General features: G+C 38.7%; 1 protein-coding gene across 19 annotated transcripts in view; it reads left to right on the top strand.

Annotated features, from left to right (window-relative positions):
- The window catches only part of St18 (ST18 C2H2C-type zinc finger transcription factor), a 319839-nt gene that overhangs the window by 291285 nt on the left and 11472 nt on the right, over window positions 1–17082 (top strand). For 18 of the 19 annotated variants that reach the window (XM_052718277.1, XM_052718272.1, XM_052718276.1 and 15 more), the window contains 6 exons: window positions 2682–2744; window positions 3427–3495; window positions 5403–5465; window positions 5572–5652; window positions 8160–8381; window positions 11421–11509. In XM_052718277.1, coding sequence (XP_052574237.1) covers window positions 2682–2744; window positions 3427–3495; window positions 5403–5465; window positions 5572–5652; window positions 8160–8381; window positions 11421–11509 — 587 coding nt within the window. The remainder of the gene's footprint in view (window positions 1–2681; window positions 2745–3426; window positions 3496–5402; window positions 5466–5571; window positions 5653–8159; window positions 8382–11420; window positions 11510–17082) is intronic. The other variant, XM_052718282.1, reaches the window with a different exon arrangement.

Raw genomic sequence — 17082 nt, 5'->3', positions numbered from 1 at the left:
ATCATTAGTTCATAACATGTACTGTGTACTTCTTAGATACTTAAGCTAAATGCACAATAACCTGAGATAGAGTGCATATTTCATATGCTGGCCAGTGGTAAGTATGGGCCTTGTACAAAATAGACATCAGTAGATCATTGCTACTAGAGGACCAGTTTGCTGTCTGGTATGCAAGTAGCTTTTTAAAAAGTTTGGATATTGGCATTCTTTACAGATTCCATAGTCATTCATGAACAGTGAGCTGCAGAGTTCAGGCTTCACCTGGGTCTTAGTGACCTGCACAACATAGTGAAGGGTACCAGATACACCAGAATTCACATTTCTCACAACTTATTCTTTCCAGAAGGCCACTTATGAGAGGCAGGCACTTACTCCCCTTGGATCTGCTATTTGAGCCTCTTCATCAGTTTTGTTTTTTTTTAAACTTCTTTTCCATGTGATTTTTTTTCAATGTCTTCCAAAATGGCAAAATTCTATCTTTTGAAGGTAGGTATTTAGGAACTGCCAAAAGTTATTATAAACTAAATGCTGTGTGAATGATAATTGACCAGCCCAGAACAGAAAAAAAATGAAGTGGTATTATTTTGTAATGTGCAACACTACTGGAATATGAAGGTAAATGCACACAGGAAGACTCCCAAGGTCTTGAACTGTGCTTTTTAGTCCATTCTGAATTCCTTGAAAATTAAGAGACCTCCCAAGTACCCCACCCACCATTTGGGTGGGAGTCTCTGATTTGTTTGTGTCTGTGTTAGTATGCTGAGTTTTGTACTATCTTCATTATATATGTTTCTTTCCTTTTTTTTTTTTTTCGGAGCTGAGGACCGAACCCAGGATCAATATGTTTATTTTTTTAAGAGATAATCATAGAGTAACAACTTACCCAAAACTACCAGAAAGAATTTGTTAAATTTTATCAACTCTCTTCTGACTTGAATGGATTTTAAAATCAATTACCAAGAGAATTAGCTAGTTTCTTTTCTTTAATTTTGTTATTTTTATCAGAAAACCCTCCAAGAATATATCTCCCAAATGGTATTATGTAATATTGAAGAGTATTTTTTATTATAGATTTGAATTTACACCAGCCATCAAAGGCCTATCAGGAGTCAATTAAGAATATCATTCTCCTATCAGGAATAATATTGCCACTAATTCTTTATTCTTTTGATCTTTTTATACCATAAAGCTTTACATTTTTATCTAATCAAATTTATATGTTAATACTATATTCCATAGGTAATTTACAGATAATTAGTTTGAAATTAGTATAACTTCTTTGCCTCTTGGGAAGTGTTATTGAGCATAGTTAAAAATAGAAGAGAAATAAAATAATCACAGTGCTTTTGGAATACTATTTGGGGGTGAAAATTCCCAAACACTTGAAAGCCCTTCATTCTCCCATTAAATGGTGTTTAGAGATATTTCTGTATTCAGTGGATAAATGTTTACCAAAAAGGTATCTCAGCCTGAATGTAATCATCATTACATTTTTTAAAACTTTTTTGTACATATAATTTATTGTCTATACTTTCTGATATCCCATCCAGAAACAGAGACAGAAGAAAAATTAAATGACCCCAATTTAGATCAGTCCCTGAAAAGCAAATATCCCTTTGAGATTCCCTAATGTTCACAGTTTCTTTACATTGCCTAAAACATTTGATAAATGCTTAAAAGAGAAACTACTTAGAGGGAGATAGTATCACAATGTTACTAACCCCAAAAAAGCTTCATTCTGAATTTAATATACATGGACAGAAAAGACTTTGCTTTGGGCAGGAAGTCAGGGAAAACCCAATGCTTTCCCTCAGATCCTTAATACAACACAGATAGCACTTCAGGATGAGATCCATCTATGCACTCCAAATGGGCAACTTCAACAGCAACTAAGAAGTTAAACAACTGAAAATCTAAAGAATCTCTAATTGGAAAGATACCTCTTAAGGATAACAAAGCTGTTGTGATGTTTTCAAAATATACATAAGAAGGGTAAAACAGAAGTTTCTGAAAAGTGTGAAAAGATACAGATCACAGTGGACCCTTTGATAGACATCCTGAAATCTGTCCTCAGGCTAGCTATGAATTAAGGTGTGTATTTTGTTACAGCTTTGAGTGAAACTGCTCAAGAGTTCTAGTAACTAAATATCTTGTCTATTTTTCTGTCATCAATAACTTTCCCACATAAAATATCAATTTACATTTCAGTCAAAGGTTTTCTTCTTTGTAGTTTCTAAACTGTCAGGGTTAATAGGTGGTTTTTCTCTTGAAAGCCTACAGAAATCCCTTTCTATAATGTATCATATCACTGGTGCCAAGATTTCTGTTCTCATATTTCTGTATTATGGAGACATAAATTTATCTTTTCCAAGAACAGAACAGCATGGATTGTTGACTGACAAACCACCAGGACAGCATGTTAGCATCACTTCTCACCTTGTTTGAGTGGGAAATTTGGACATAATGTTGAAAAGAGAAAAAACAAAGTGTCTGGAAATGACATGCTTACTTTTCTTCTACTCATGAATTCTCTTTTTAACCTCTAAGTTCTTAATGCTCTAGCTTCTGCATCTCCTAAACAGTGCAGTCTTGAAAGGAGAAAATGCTTTTCAGTTTCTCTGGAAGAACAATAATCTATGAAATGCACTTGACACTCACCATATATTTTTCTGCTGACACAGCTGCCCAACACCAGGATGTGATGGAAGTGGCCATGTCACAGGCAACTATGCATCTCACCGCAGGTACCAAATATTCTTGCATGTGTTCAAGTTGTCATCTTTGTCTGTTTCAGGTCACCTATTAGAATAGCAAGTGGCTGTCTAGATTAAGAAATTGACAGTAGGTTAGTTGAATTTGTGGGTTAGTTTATTTTTCAGAGGTTTAGATATGGCACATAGAAATCATGATCCTTGTTCAAGAGTGTTCTGGTCCTGGTCACAAACAAACTCAGGGTTCATGTCAGGCTCTTATCCCACCTATCATTAAGCAAAGAAAGCCTCTCACTAGTGGAAGAGGCACCTCTGGTCCTGAATAAATAAATAAATAAAAGTGTTGGTGTGACTGAGCAGGATGAGAGACTCTCTAATTTGTTTTCCTACTAATGGCATTTCCTTTCCCTTAGCCAGTGGCTTAAAGCTGAAGCCATCGTCACTGGTGTTGCAGTGAGTGTGGACTGTTAGTCATTGCTGATCACTGAGTTCTTATTTCATTAAAGAACTTCATTTGATAGATAGCAAATCTGAGTTTACAACAAATAATTGAAATTCTCTTGAGCCCATGTTCATTAATAGTAAAACCAGACCCAATCCCTGTTAATTCTTTTCAATGCTTAGTCACTCAGAACTTAATGTATATCACAAACTCAGGACATCTGTGAGTCAATTTGTCCTAGTCAATGCTGTGCATCTCTTCTTCCCTCTGTAGTGTGTCTGGATGTCCTCTAGCAGACAAGACTCTTAAGTCCCTCATGGCTGCCAACTCTCAGGAGCTTAAGTAAGTGCTGGGAGGCATGGCCTCTGTGCCCTTCTTCACCACAGTGGAGCCTTCATTGTTTAGTGTCCATGTTGCCTTGCCGAGAGAACATAAAATTGTACCTGACTGATTTATAGCAAAACACACTTGTCAAAATTTGAAAGGACTGAAGCCCAGTCCTTATACTTTACCAGGACTGCCTTGCTGGATCTGGAGGAAAGGGGGATGGTACTTACCTTTTACACTGATTTGTAACAAATAGCATACAAACATAATCTTTTTGCTCCTAATTTCAGAATTTATTTACTAAACCAGACTAGTGAAGATGTAGTAAAATATTTTCAGCATCAATTTTAAGAAATCACGAGAATTTTAAATCTCCCAACTGCTTCTCACTTTTACTAAACATTGCTCTGGCTCATTTCCACTTTGTTTACAAGATCTCTAGGTTACATATATACTAATATTTAGTTATTGATTTTATTTCCTCTACTTTCATTTTATTTCAAATTTATCATTTGATGTTTTACATAAATATATTTATATTAAATATCCAATAACTTCACATTAGAATACATCTTATAGACTTCATAATGAGGAACATAAAACCCTGAAGTTTTTATACCAAAAATAGTGAAAAGTTGGAAATATGCAAATATGTTCTTCATTTTCAAAATGTTAAAGTATAATTTATTGTACCAAGGTAAAGTGTTGAATAATAATAGCCACTTTTATAGATCAAAATATAGGGCTGTTTGGGATTAGTAATTAATAGATTGAAATGTAAGGTATACCATAATATCATAGTCTAAGTGTTTCCATTGCACATCTCAATTATAGCTATCACTTCATGTACATTCTCTAAATTTTATGCTTAAAAACATCAGAAAGATACTGGAAGCATGTAGATCAACAAGTCCTATTTCAATGTCCAGTAATTAAATGTTTCATATAGCCACATAATAAATAATTTGTTTTATCTATACAAGAAAAAGATATATTTCACTAACCTCTTGTTTAGATATTCAAGGAAAAAATCTAAAAAGGTATTTCTTGACTTAATATATAACATATAGCAAGCTATTTATATCATATATAATAAGAAAATACATAAACTATTAAAGCACTGTTTTACAAAAAAAATGTTAGTAAAAGGCTGGGGAGATGATAAGTGATTAAGAGTTAATACTGCTCTTGCAGGAGACCCAGTTTCACTTCCCAGTACCCATGTCAGGCAGCTCACCACCAACAAACTCCAGTTCCAGGGGCTCTAATACCCTCTTCTGGCCTCTGCAGCAGCACTGCCCTTACCTGCACAAACCCACACAAAGACACACATGGAAACATAATTAAAAATAATTTTAAAGTTAATAGAAAAGGGTAAAAAACTTGTGTCTAACAGCAGAGAATATGTTTCTGTGTTTAGTTGATTAAATTCTCAATGTCTGTTTCTCTAACTAATTGGATGTTTGTTAATTATTTTGTTTGAGAAACTGTGTTACTCCTTACTTTGTGGATCAGGAATGGCATTCCATGATATAAAAGCATCCTATGAATGCTCATTGAGGTAGAATTTAAGAAAACATCTACCATGGTGGCACATGCCTTTAATCCCAGCACTCAGGAAGTAGAGACAGGCAAACGCCTGTGAGTTCAAGGCCAACCTGATCTACATAGAGTTCCAGACTAGCCAGGGCTACATAGTGATACTCTATCTCAAAAAATTAATGTATAATAAATAACAATGTGTTTTCAACCAAATATCACTCAGCAGTTTCACATGTTGAGTTTTTGTTTTCAACATGGATTTTTAACTGAAAGACAGTTGCTTAAACCAAAAGAGTCCAGCTCATCCTCTTTAACTTACATGTGTCATGATGCCCATCTCTCCCCTAACATGGCAGTCCACTGTGTTCCTGTGTTTTTAGGTGTCCAACCCCAGGTTGTGATGGTTCTGGGCATGTGACTGGAAACTATGCTTCCCACAGAAGGTAAGACCAACCCTATTTCTCAAATGGAAACTAATGTGTTGCAATGATACCCAGTCATAATCGCATCATCACAGTGTTTTATACTGTTCTTGATTATTCATTTTAGCTTGTCTGGTTGCCCTCGTGCAAGGAAAGGTGGCATCAAAATGACCCCTACCAAGGAAGAAAAAGAAGACTCTGAACTGAAGTAAGTATAACTGCTGTGGGATGGTCTGTATGTCAAAAGTGTTGCTGATTGGTCAATAAATAAATCACTGATTGGCCAGTGGCCAGGCAGGAAGTATAGGCAGGACAAGGAGGAGAATAAAGCTGGGAAGTGGAAGGCTGAGTCAGAGACACTGCCAGTCACCAAGATGACAAACAGCATGTGAAGACGCCGGTAAGCCACGAGCCACGTGGCAAGGTATAGATTTATAGAAATGGATTAATTTATGCTCTAAGAACAGTTAGCAAGAAGCCTGCCACAGCCATACAGTTTGTAACCAATATAAGTCTCTGTGTTTACTTGGTCGGGTCTGAGCGGCTGTGGAACTGGCAGGTGAGAGAGATTTGTCCTGACTGTGGGCCAGGCAGGAAAACTCTAGCTACATATAACTGATGAAGAACTGAACTGGGCTATTTCTTGTTGGCTAACTGAGAGGAGCCACAGGATGCCACTGAGTACCCACTGAATCCTAGAGGAGATGAGCCAATTAAGAGCCGTGACTTCTGGCTAACGAGTCATGTTGTTCAGAAGTTCAAGGACGTTTTCTCCTTCATAACTGCATTTTTCCACTTCTTTGAGAGATTTATCCCTTTCCCATCTGTTTTAAAAGAAAACAACACTGTGAAAGTTGTGTTTTTATGGGATTTCTCTGTGTGATTGTGTGTGTGAGTATGTGTGTGTGTGTGTGTGTGTGTGTGTGTGTGTGTGTGTGAATGTGTGTGTCTCTGTGTCTATATGTTTCTTGATCTTTTCTTTGGATCTTTTGTTTGTTTGTTTTATCCAATTCTGGTTTATTTTGATTTTTATGTATTTTTATTTTATTATTAGTTTTAGATGCCTGTTTGTATCCTAATGAGAGAAAGAAAGAAAGGTTGTAGATTTGTGTGGGTAGAACAGTGGGAAGGATGTGGGAGGAGTTGGGGGAGGAGAAACCAAAGTCAATCAAAATGTACTGTATTTAAAATCTATTTTCAATTGAAAAAAGAAAAGAAAAAGAAAAAACAGTGGGTATAAGCTTGACTCCATCTCTTGCTGCCTAGGTGGCAAGTCAGCTAAGCTCTTATACAAACCTCACTTTTCCCTGCCTGCAAAATGGGATAATATTCTCTACCCAAAGAGTTTTCAGTGAACATTAAACGACATTTTCTCAGTGCAAAGCCTGCCAGCTGTTACTGCTAACACAATGCTGTTTTGCTGCTTGTTGTGTATCTTATGGTTTCTACTGCTGTGATGAAATGCCAAGACCAAAAGCAAGTTGATGAGGAAAGGGTTTATTTGGCTTATACTTCCACATCACTGTTCCTCATAGAAGGAAGTCAGGACAGGAAGTCAAAAGGGCAGGAACCTGGAGACAGGAGCTGATGTGGAGATCATGGAGGAGGGCTGCTTACTGGCTTGCTCAATCAGCCCAGGTGTGACCCCACCTACAATGAGCAGAGCTCTCCCATATCAATCACTAATTAAGACAATGCCCAGATAGTGGGATATGAAGATGTCTCAGTTGGTAACATGCTTGTCATGCAAGCAGGAATGCCTGAGTTCAAATTCCCAGCACCCACATAAGAGCCAGGCATGAAGATACAACTCTAACCCCAGCTCCCAGGAAGTAGATGGAAGAGGGTCCCAGGAGCTTGGTAGCAGCCTGTCTAGACACATTGTTAAGTTAGGTAAGAGACCTTGTGCTAAAAAAGAAAACGATAAGGTGGAGATATCCAATGATGACCTGGCCCTGATACACCTGCACACATTTGAACACATACAAACATACATGAACACACATGTACATGCATAAACCATGTATAATGACATTACATAAGCTATTGATAAGAGACTCATTCTACTGCAGTACAGCTGGCAGGAAGTATGATAACCTTTTTTATGATCTCTAACTTTAAAAGATACAGTCATTTTATTTGAGATTCTTTAGTAATTAGCAAAATTAATGTTCATTTTAATTATTTGTTGCTATTATTTTAAACTCTGTGACCTAGCTGGTATTATTCAGTGTTAAAAATTGAAGTAACAAAAAACTTTCAAAATTACTATACATGAAGGACATTTATGCATAAATGTTTATTACTTATCTTTTATTTATGACTTCTCTTGACAAAAATACTTTAGTTGTTATGAAGTTTTATCTTTCTCTTTAAAGTTTTTCATCTCTTTGGAGTCCAATGTTGTGGATACACGTAAAGTATTTTATATATATATCATCAAATTACTTCCTGAAACATAATAGATTGTACTAATTAAACAATAAAAAAGAAAGAAAATGTCCTACAGGCTTGTCTGCAGCCTGATCTTATGGAGGCATTTTCTCAGGTGAGATTCCCTCCTCTCTAATGACTCTAGCCTGTGTCAAGTTGACATAAAATTAACCAGCATATGGTGGTATCTTTTGAAATTCTCTGCTGTTGGTTGCTACTGTATAGTATGGAGCTGCTAGTTCCCTTTTTCAAGCTGATAACAGCTCCACTGTGCTTCTCTAGATGTCCTGTAATAGGATGTGACGGCCAAGGTCACATATCAGGTAAATACACATCACATCGCACAGCTTCTGGCTGTCCTCTGGCTGCCAAGAGACAGAAGGAGAATCCCCTCAATGGGGCCCCTCTCTCCTGGAAACTGAACAAGCAAGAACTCCCCCACTGCCCCCTGCCAGGATGCAATGGGCTGGGTCATGTAAATAACGTTTTTGTCACCCACAGAAGGTAATGCTTGTTTTGTGTCTCATTGTTGTTGTGATTGTTTGTGATGTAAGTTACTTAGGAGAAGGTGAAAACCGTCAAAATACCATTTTTTTTTAACACTTTAGATAAATAACACAGAGTCTTACTAAGTAGATATTTGATTAGTTTGAAGAACAAAAAGTGTGTTTGCTGTTTCTGAAAATTCACTGCACAGAAATCAAGTACTCTAGAAACTCCATTTTTTGTGCATTAAAATATTACTTGTTTTAAGTGTCTTAGTCTTTTAATGCTCCACTCCAATTCCAAGTGGTGCTATCCACTCTACTATGTCATGTAGTTGTGATCTTCCACTGACTTATCTCTACCATCCCTACCTTTCTTGCAGTCACCCAATTTCAGGCCAGTGTAGCATTGTTTTGCTTCTGGGAAGATGCGAATTGCCCACAGCAACCTGAAAGCAAGCAGTATGTGTGGGTGCTGGTGGGGCTCAGGGACCTAGAGCTTTGCAGTGATATCCTTCATCACTGAGCCCCTGGCTCTCAAGGGAATCCTCTGTTGCACGAGGATGACCTTAGTCCAGCTGTTTGCCTCACTTTCCTCCTAAAGGAAAAAAATCTAGAAAGTTCCTGATGTATTCTGCAGTCAGTGAGTGTTCCACCCCCTTTTCATCTTACAGGCTACTTCTTGTGCAGTTTTAGGGAAACTTTGATTCTTTTATGTTCAATATACAAATTGAGCAAAGTTGGGACATTTTGACACCTTTTCAATTCTAAAGGTATAGAAATGATCACTATAAGAACTGATTGCTTTCAAGGTGCCAGTAAAACGGACATGTGGAGAAACTTGCATTTTCTATGTGGAGGTCAGAGGAAAACCTTGACATTGATACCAGATAATTATCTTTCCAGAGATTGATTGTTTTGAAGTTGTCATTGAAACTGGCTTATGAAGAAAACCCAATGTGCACTAAGCTGAGTCACCTGCTATTTTGTTTAATGAAAGGCAAATGAGTCTATAGCCACACTACCCTAAATAAACCCAATGTAGTATGAGAAGAAATGGAGACATGCTCATCTCTGATTTAATGTGGCGTAACTGAATTGCGGATGTGATGGAAATCATACAAGACTCATGTTTTGGGTTCTTTTTGTTTTGTTTTTCTACTTTGGAGCCACACCTCATAGGCCTGTTCCCAGGCCTGCCAAGCTCCACCTTCAGATCCATAAAGGACTTCTATTGTGGGAGCTGAGGGTAGGGTCACACATGCATGTGTGCATGTGTGTGAAGGCCTGAGGAAAGACACCTGAGATTGACTTGTGATACACACACAACACACACACACACACACACACACACACACACACACACACACACACACACACAGGCCAGACGACAACTTTGGGTGTCTTTCCTTGGAACTGTCCATCTTTTGTTTTAGAGAGGATCTAGAACATCAACAAGTAGTTTAAGCTAATGGTCTAGTGAGCTCCAAAGATCCATCCCCCTGCCTCCACTTTCCAAAGCCTCCATTTCATAACAATACACAACTGGTTCTAAGCTGTGTAGTGATGGCTACACTTCTTGAGCATTTTTTTAACACTGTGTCTACCTAGAAACTTACTGTAAATTGCAAAATAGATGTTGTAAGGGAGATGTGCAGTTTCAAATGAAATATTACTGTCCATTATGTTAAAAACGGACCCCTTTAGCATTCCACTTTACCAGTTAAGTATTCATCCCCTTCACAACCATTTTCTAAGAACACAGCATGTGACAATAAGAGAGGACAAACTCATGAACACTCTTGAGGGAAAGAGTGAGTCTCCATGAATCTTAGGCAATGATGGTCAGAAAGAGGCTCCAAAATGGTTTTAAGCTCAAGTTGTGCCTCTCATTTTCTTTTCCTGCATAAATAACATACCACTTACCAAAGATGAACAAACCACATAGTTTTTTTTATAATGTTACCTACTCTACATTACCATTAAAGTTTTATATTAGTTTCTGTGTTTTATAGAATCTTAATGTAGAATAAGTTGCTTATTCTTAAAGCATGCAATACTTCACATTTATTAAGGACTTCACTCCAGAAAACTTTTCTTCCACTTGGCATAGCATCATGAACTTCAGGTTAAAATGATTGCTTTATAGATGAATTGAAACCACATTTCTGTGGGGAAAATACTTTAAATGGTTGATTATTCTCATTTTTATTTTAATCTAAAGCTGGTTTCTACAAAGATAGAACAAAACCGTGAAAGAATTAATGACTGCTTAGAACAAGAAAATTACCTGATCATAAATGATGGAAAACAGGTTTTGTTCAGTGTTGTCATTATCACACTGGTGCTATTTAAATAAAGCAAGTGACATTAAAGGAAGGAAGCCTGCTGAAGAGAGCAGCAATTCAATGGGCAGGGTCATGAGCGCCAGCTCGGATAACAGATCTCCTTGCCCTGGCTGCACCTGCAGCATCTGCTTTTATTTTCATTTCAGGGTAGAAATTTTTTAAATGAAAATAACGTTTTAACAGTTACAGAAAAAAAGAAACTTTTCATAAGCAGATTGAATTTTCTGTTGTGAGTGGGGACTTGTTGTTGACTATTACAGAGTCGTTCTGTGAAGATCAGACTGTACTTTGTATAAAAACAGGAAGAACTAGACTCTGCTTTATTCTTCATGGACTCCAGCTGAGTGATAACAGTCCTTGTTCATTACCTATGTGGGCAGTTTTATATCTACATAAAGTGAAGTATGTACCACTGAATGCATATTCATGAATGAGGAAGACCAGTCTTCTGCCAAGTGAATGGAACTGGTTGTGTCAACAGTGACCACCTGTATTTTGATTTAAGAAAAAAAATGCAAACACTTCCCATTACTTTAGGACCTTTGGATTTTATTTAATGTAAATTTATTAGTTACTTTCTATGAAGAAACTATGGGTTATGATGTAATTAAAGATCAGGCAAAAATGTCATTAGTAGGTAGCAAAGAAAGTTTTAATTTTATGAGAAATGACATGGATTTCACACATGGGTATAAATTCTCTTCTCATAGCTTGTCTGGATGCCCTCTCAATGCACAAGCTATCAAAAAGGTCAAGGTCTCTGAAGAACTAATGACCATCAAGCTCAAAGCAACTGGGGGTAAGTCACCATCTCAGCCAAGGTCTATCCAGCAGATCCCACTGCTCTCTGAAAACGAAATCTTCACTATAGCAAGGCATACTTTCAGTATGTGAGAACAAAAGAATTTCCTCAGATTTGAGCTGCAACTGTGACATTGCAGAGACAATTTCTTTGTGTTTCCTCTATTATTTAATAAGGCTTTCCTGCAAAGAAAGGTATTAAAGACACACAGATAAGTTAAGAGACACAATAATTGTGTTCTTCAGTGTTTTCAATGTTAGCTTTTCTCCTAGGAACATGTGTATATGCATATACATGTGTGTGCTTATGCATGTCTGTAGGCTTATGTGCACACATGTGTGCATGTATATGTGTTTCCAGTATATGTTATTCATCAAATTTCAATATCCACAATTTCTAGCATTGGTATTTGAATCTTTAAATGTTTTCTATTTAAAAACAGATGTTTTTATGGTGACTCTTGCTGCCCTAGTATCTTTATCTGTTTCTCCATCGAATCCTCAGTGTCAATCCCTTGTCAACATTAAGGCATATTAATTTTGAGTTTATAGGAAGCTCCAATTATTATTTTGGTACTTGAATATTTTTCCAATATTTCTCTCATCATTGTTTTAGTTTCTCTCAGGCTGACTTTCTTCCCTTCAAAGCATTAGATATACGGTGGCAAAGCAACACTGTTCTTTAGAAACTGTATTTGATGTTTTCTTTGCTACATGATCAGAGCTGAGTTAGAACCATTTTTCTTTTCCTCTTTGGTGCAGGAGATGGAACCCTAGGCCTCTGCTTGTTGAATGTGCACTATAATGCCATGTTCAACCTGGGGACTTTAAATCGTTCTCAAATTTCTTTTCTGAAAGTTGTTTTGCTTATTTAATGTGGGAGATATATGATATCATGGAGAAACGAGCTCTCTCAAGCTGCCTGTCAATTCCGACTCAGGAACATCTTTATCTGGGTTATCTATAGCGTCGTTGGGTGTTTTTCTCATTCCCTTGCTTCCCACTGGTAAGACTTTGGGAAACTCACTATCCAAGCTTAAGCCCCTAGATGTTAGGGACAGACCAGCATCCTCCACCATTGCCAACACCCACATACTAAACAGCTGAGCTTTGCCCGGAACTCTGCCTGTTTCTTAGAAGCACCCCACTCTTTCAGTTCCTCTCAATACATTGTCAGTGAAATTGGGACACTTTAATGTGTGTTTACGTCACCTTAGTTCAAACATATATAAAGAGTAGAGAGCTCTGATATGTACTCACTCATAGAAGGATACTAATGTAAAACAAAGATGACTAGACTGCTACTCACAACTCCAGGGAGGCTACCTAGAAAACAGGACCCCAAGAAAGACACAGGGATCTCCCAATGACAGAGAAATGGATGAGATCTACATGAACAACCTGGACATGATTGGGGGTAATGAAGGGCAAGGGTCGAGGGAAAGAGAGCTTAGGGGAGCGGGAGATCCCAGCTGGATCAAGAACAGAGAGGGAGAACAAGGAATAGGAGACCATGGTAAATGAAGACCACATGAGAATAGGAAGAAGCAAAGTGCTAGAGAGGTCCACAGAAATCCACAAAGATACCTCCACAATAGATTACTGGCAGTGGTCGAGAGACAGCCCGAACTGACCTACTCTGGTGATAGGATGGCCAAACACCCTAATTGTCGTGCTAGAAACCTCATCCAATGACTGAGAGCACCAGATGCAGAGATCCATGGCCAGGCCCCAGGTGGAGCTCCAGGAGTCCAATTGGCGAGAAAGAGGGGGGTTTGTATGAACGAGAATTGTTGAGACCAAGGTTGGAAAAAGCACAGGGACAAATAGCCAAACAAATGGAAACACATGAACTATGAACCAATAGCTAAGGAGCCCCCAACTGGATCAGACCCTTTGGATAAGTGAGACATTTGATTAGCTTGATCTGCTTGAGAGGCATCCAGGCAATGCGACCGGGACCTGTCCTCAGTGCATGTGATGGGTGTTTGGAACCTGGGGCTTATACAGGGAGGGACACTTGGCTCAGCCTGGGAGGAGGGGACTGGACCTGCCTGGACTGAATCTACCAAGTTGAACTCAATCCTCAGGGGAGTCTTTGCCATGGAGGAGATGGGAATGGGGGGTGTGCTGGGGGGAAAGCGGGGCAGGGGAAAACAAGGGAATCTGTGGCTGATATGTAAAATTAAATTAAATTATAAAATAAAATTTAAAAAAAGAGTAGAGAGCACAAAGCTCACTGAATAAACATACAATATGGTATTCATATGTTTTCCTTGATCCATAGCAACACCCGGCTATTCTAACATTATACCAAGGAAGCCCTTAAAGGAGCACCATGGGTGTACATCTTATTATGCTTCCAAATCACATTAGACATCTGTGTGTAGAGGTGACATCGTTCTACCTCCAATGTCCAAGACTACAGTGGATTCCAAACCACACATAATGCCATCTCTATATGTACATACCCTGCTGCAGTTTAATTTACAAAATTTGGCACAGTAAGAGATTAGCAACAAATAAAAATAAAATAGAAGAATTACAACAACCTACTATTGTAGCTAGAGTTTTCCTGCCTGGCCCACAGTCAGGACAAATCTCTCTCACCTGCCAGTCCCACAGCCGCTCAAACCCAACCAAGTAAACACAGAGACTTGTATTGGTTACAAACTGTATGGCCATGGCAGGCTTCTTGCTAACTGTTCTTACAGCTTAAATTAATCCATTTCCATTCATCTATACCTTGCCACATGGCTCGTGGCTTACCGGCATCTTCACATGCTGTTTGTCATCGTGGCGACTGGCAGTGTCTCTCTGACTCAGCCTTCCACTTCCCAGCTTTATTCTCCTCCTTGTCCTGCCTACACTTCCTGCCTAGCCAATGGCCAATCAGTGTTTTATTTATTGACTAATCAGCAACACATTTGCCATACAGAACATCCCACAGCATACTATAAATGCAAGTTTTTAAAAATCTTAGGGGCTAGTTTTGGAAATTTCCATTGAATATATTCTGTCTAAAGTTGAGCATGAGTAAGTGACATTCTAGATAATAGAGGCCCTGAATAAAGCTATGGAAGATATTCTGGAAGCAGAAAACTCATGTTTAAATCACCTTCCATTTCTGCCCTTGAAACTCTTCATATACTCCTTCCCTACTCTTGTTCAAATTTATGGACAATTTTGTGAGTCAGTTCTCCCATTCTTGTTAATGCTACTGTACTGCATACTCCAAGCTGGTTGTCTCAGCCTCTCATCTTCCCATAGGAATACTGGTATTACTGTTGGGTGCTGTGATATCTAACTTTTTATGTGGATTCTAGGAATCAAACTCATGTTGACAGACTTGAGCAACAAGCACTTATACCTGCTGAGCCATGTTTCTTGCCCTGGTAAACTCTTCTTGAGTTCTCTTCCCATGGCCATACTTTCCAATAAGCCAAGGAACCATTTGTTATTGGGAATCATCCAGATCACATACCCTTGGTTAAGTAGCTGTGTTCTTGTTAGTCAACTTTCTACTGTGATTATGTCTGAAATCATGAAGTTAAAAGACCTGAGGTTTGTGTGGGCACATAGCTTTGGAGGTCCCAACAATTGTCACTGCTGTGAGCTTGTGATGATGCAGGGCATCATGGTAATGAAATGTGCCAGAGCAAAACCACTCACCTTATAACCATGATGCCAGGAAAGAGGAGGCCAGTGTTTCATGATCCCTTAAAGGCATATCCTACAATTACCCAAAGCCCTCCCACAGGGCCTAACATCTTAACATTTACACAATCCCCCCCAGAGATTACCCTGGAGTCCATGCTTTAACTCATGGGCCTTTGGCATCATTCAGGATTCAAACTATAGCAGTCATCTTCATTAACAGTAAGTATCAGGGAAACATAACCTTAACTGAATCCCATTACCAATCTCTCTCACTTAAAGAGACTTTTCAAAAGCATCTCATAACATAGTCAAAATTGAACATCTCTTCATCCTACTGAAAGCTGTTCTTCCCATTGTGAAGACTGCTCATTGTAACTGTATCATTTGTTACAGAAAAATAATCACCATAGCATCTTTCTTATCACATCTCCTATTCAAATCCATCACAAGTCTATCAAATTCTGCCTGCACATCATACTTTGAGCCCTTCTCTTTCCCTTATTTCTTATTCCATGGTCATGGGTCAGAGGCTGAGACCTAACCAGGACTCCAGGAATAATCTCTCAGCTATCTTCTGTCTTCTGCTCTGCCTCACCATCTGTTCTGTCTCCACAAAAACCCAGATGTGTTTTTAAGTTTCAGCCAGATCACTGGAGATGCAGCTCAGGAGTATAGCACTTTTTTTTGCATGTACAGGCCCTGCATTTGTTTTCCAGCACATCAGGAAGGAAGGAAGGAAGGAAGGAAGGAAGGAAGGAAGGAAGGAGGGAGGGAGGGGGGAGGGAGAGAGGGAGGCAGGCAGGCAGGCTGGAAGGTTGATGGAGAGATAGAGGTGGGGAGGCAAACACAGCAACTTTCTGCCATAAAATCCTTCCTTGGATCCTATTCCAAGTCCTTAATGAGGTCCCCATGACTCATTCCCCTAGCTTACCTTCTTACAGTGCTAGGAACACCCACTTCTCTCCTACCCGCATCTGTGTGCTTTCTGTTTCCCTCAATGAAATCTCGCTGCTCATGTTTCCATTACCTGCCTTCTTAGTTTTGAAGTCAGAGTGCTAATATTCTCTAGTGAGGGTCCTTACAACACCCTCTTATGCAAATATTTCATAACTCTTCATACTTTTTGTCTGTCTTAGCCATTATTAGAAAAAACACCACCAGGCAGTGGTAGCATACTCCTGTAAGCCCAGCACTCAGGAGGCAGAGGCAGATGAACTCTGAGTTCGAGGCCAGCGTGGTCTACAAAGCTAGTTCCAGGACAGCCATAACTGTTACACAGAAACCCTGTCTTGAAAAACCAAAATCAAAAACAAACAAAAGCAAAAATAAAAACACCTAAAGTGAGGTTGTAGAAAGACAGAAAGGAAAAACATTGTGTCAGAGAAATGTAGCAAGGGAATTTTTCACTTGCTCAAATAAGAAAATGGTCAAGTGCTGACAGTAGTCAATGAGAATCCTTTCTTCTTGAACTCTTATGTATTATCTGCCCAAGAGAAGACTGTTCTCCCAGTATATCATCAGCCAGCAGACTATGATGCTTAGAAATTCAGTAGAGTTCTCTAGGTATCATGGACCTCTTCCATGGAAACATCATAGTTCCTTAGGGTGAGCCTCTGTCCCCTGCCTACTGTTGATGTGGAGCTGTGTCAGACTGTGCTTAATACTTAGTGTTATCTAGGAACATCTTAGTTGTGCTCTTTTTTTATTGAGCGTCAGAATCCAGTGTGATATCAGTCAGTTACAACACATACACCCCTTGGCCAGGTATGGCCCACTTCTAAAAGAAATAAGGCTACAAAACAGCCACCTGTTTTATAGCATTTATAAAATTTCAGGCCCTACAGTTTTTGCTTCATATTATATTGTTATAAATTATCCAAAGCATGAACAGATTTCTCGGTGGTTTAGAAT

This window comes from Peromyscus californicus, unplaced genomic scaffold (genome assembly GCF_007827085.1).
Source record: "Peromyscus californicus insignis strain IS unplaced genomic scaffold, ASM782708v3 Scaffold_5__1_contigs__length_169319896, whole genome shotgun sequence".
NCBI lineage: Eukaryota > Metazoa > Chordata > Mammalia > Rodentia > Cricetidae > Peromyscus > Peromyscus californicus.
This window is presented reverse-complemented; position numbering and strand designations above follow the sequence as displayed.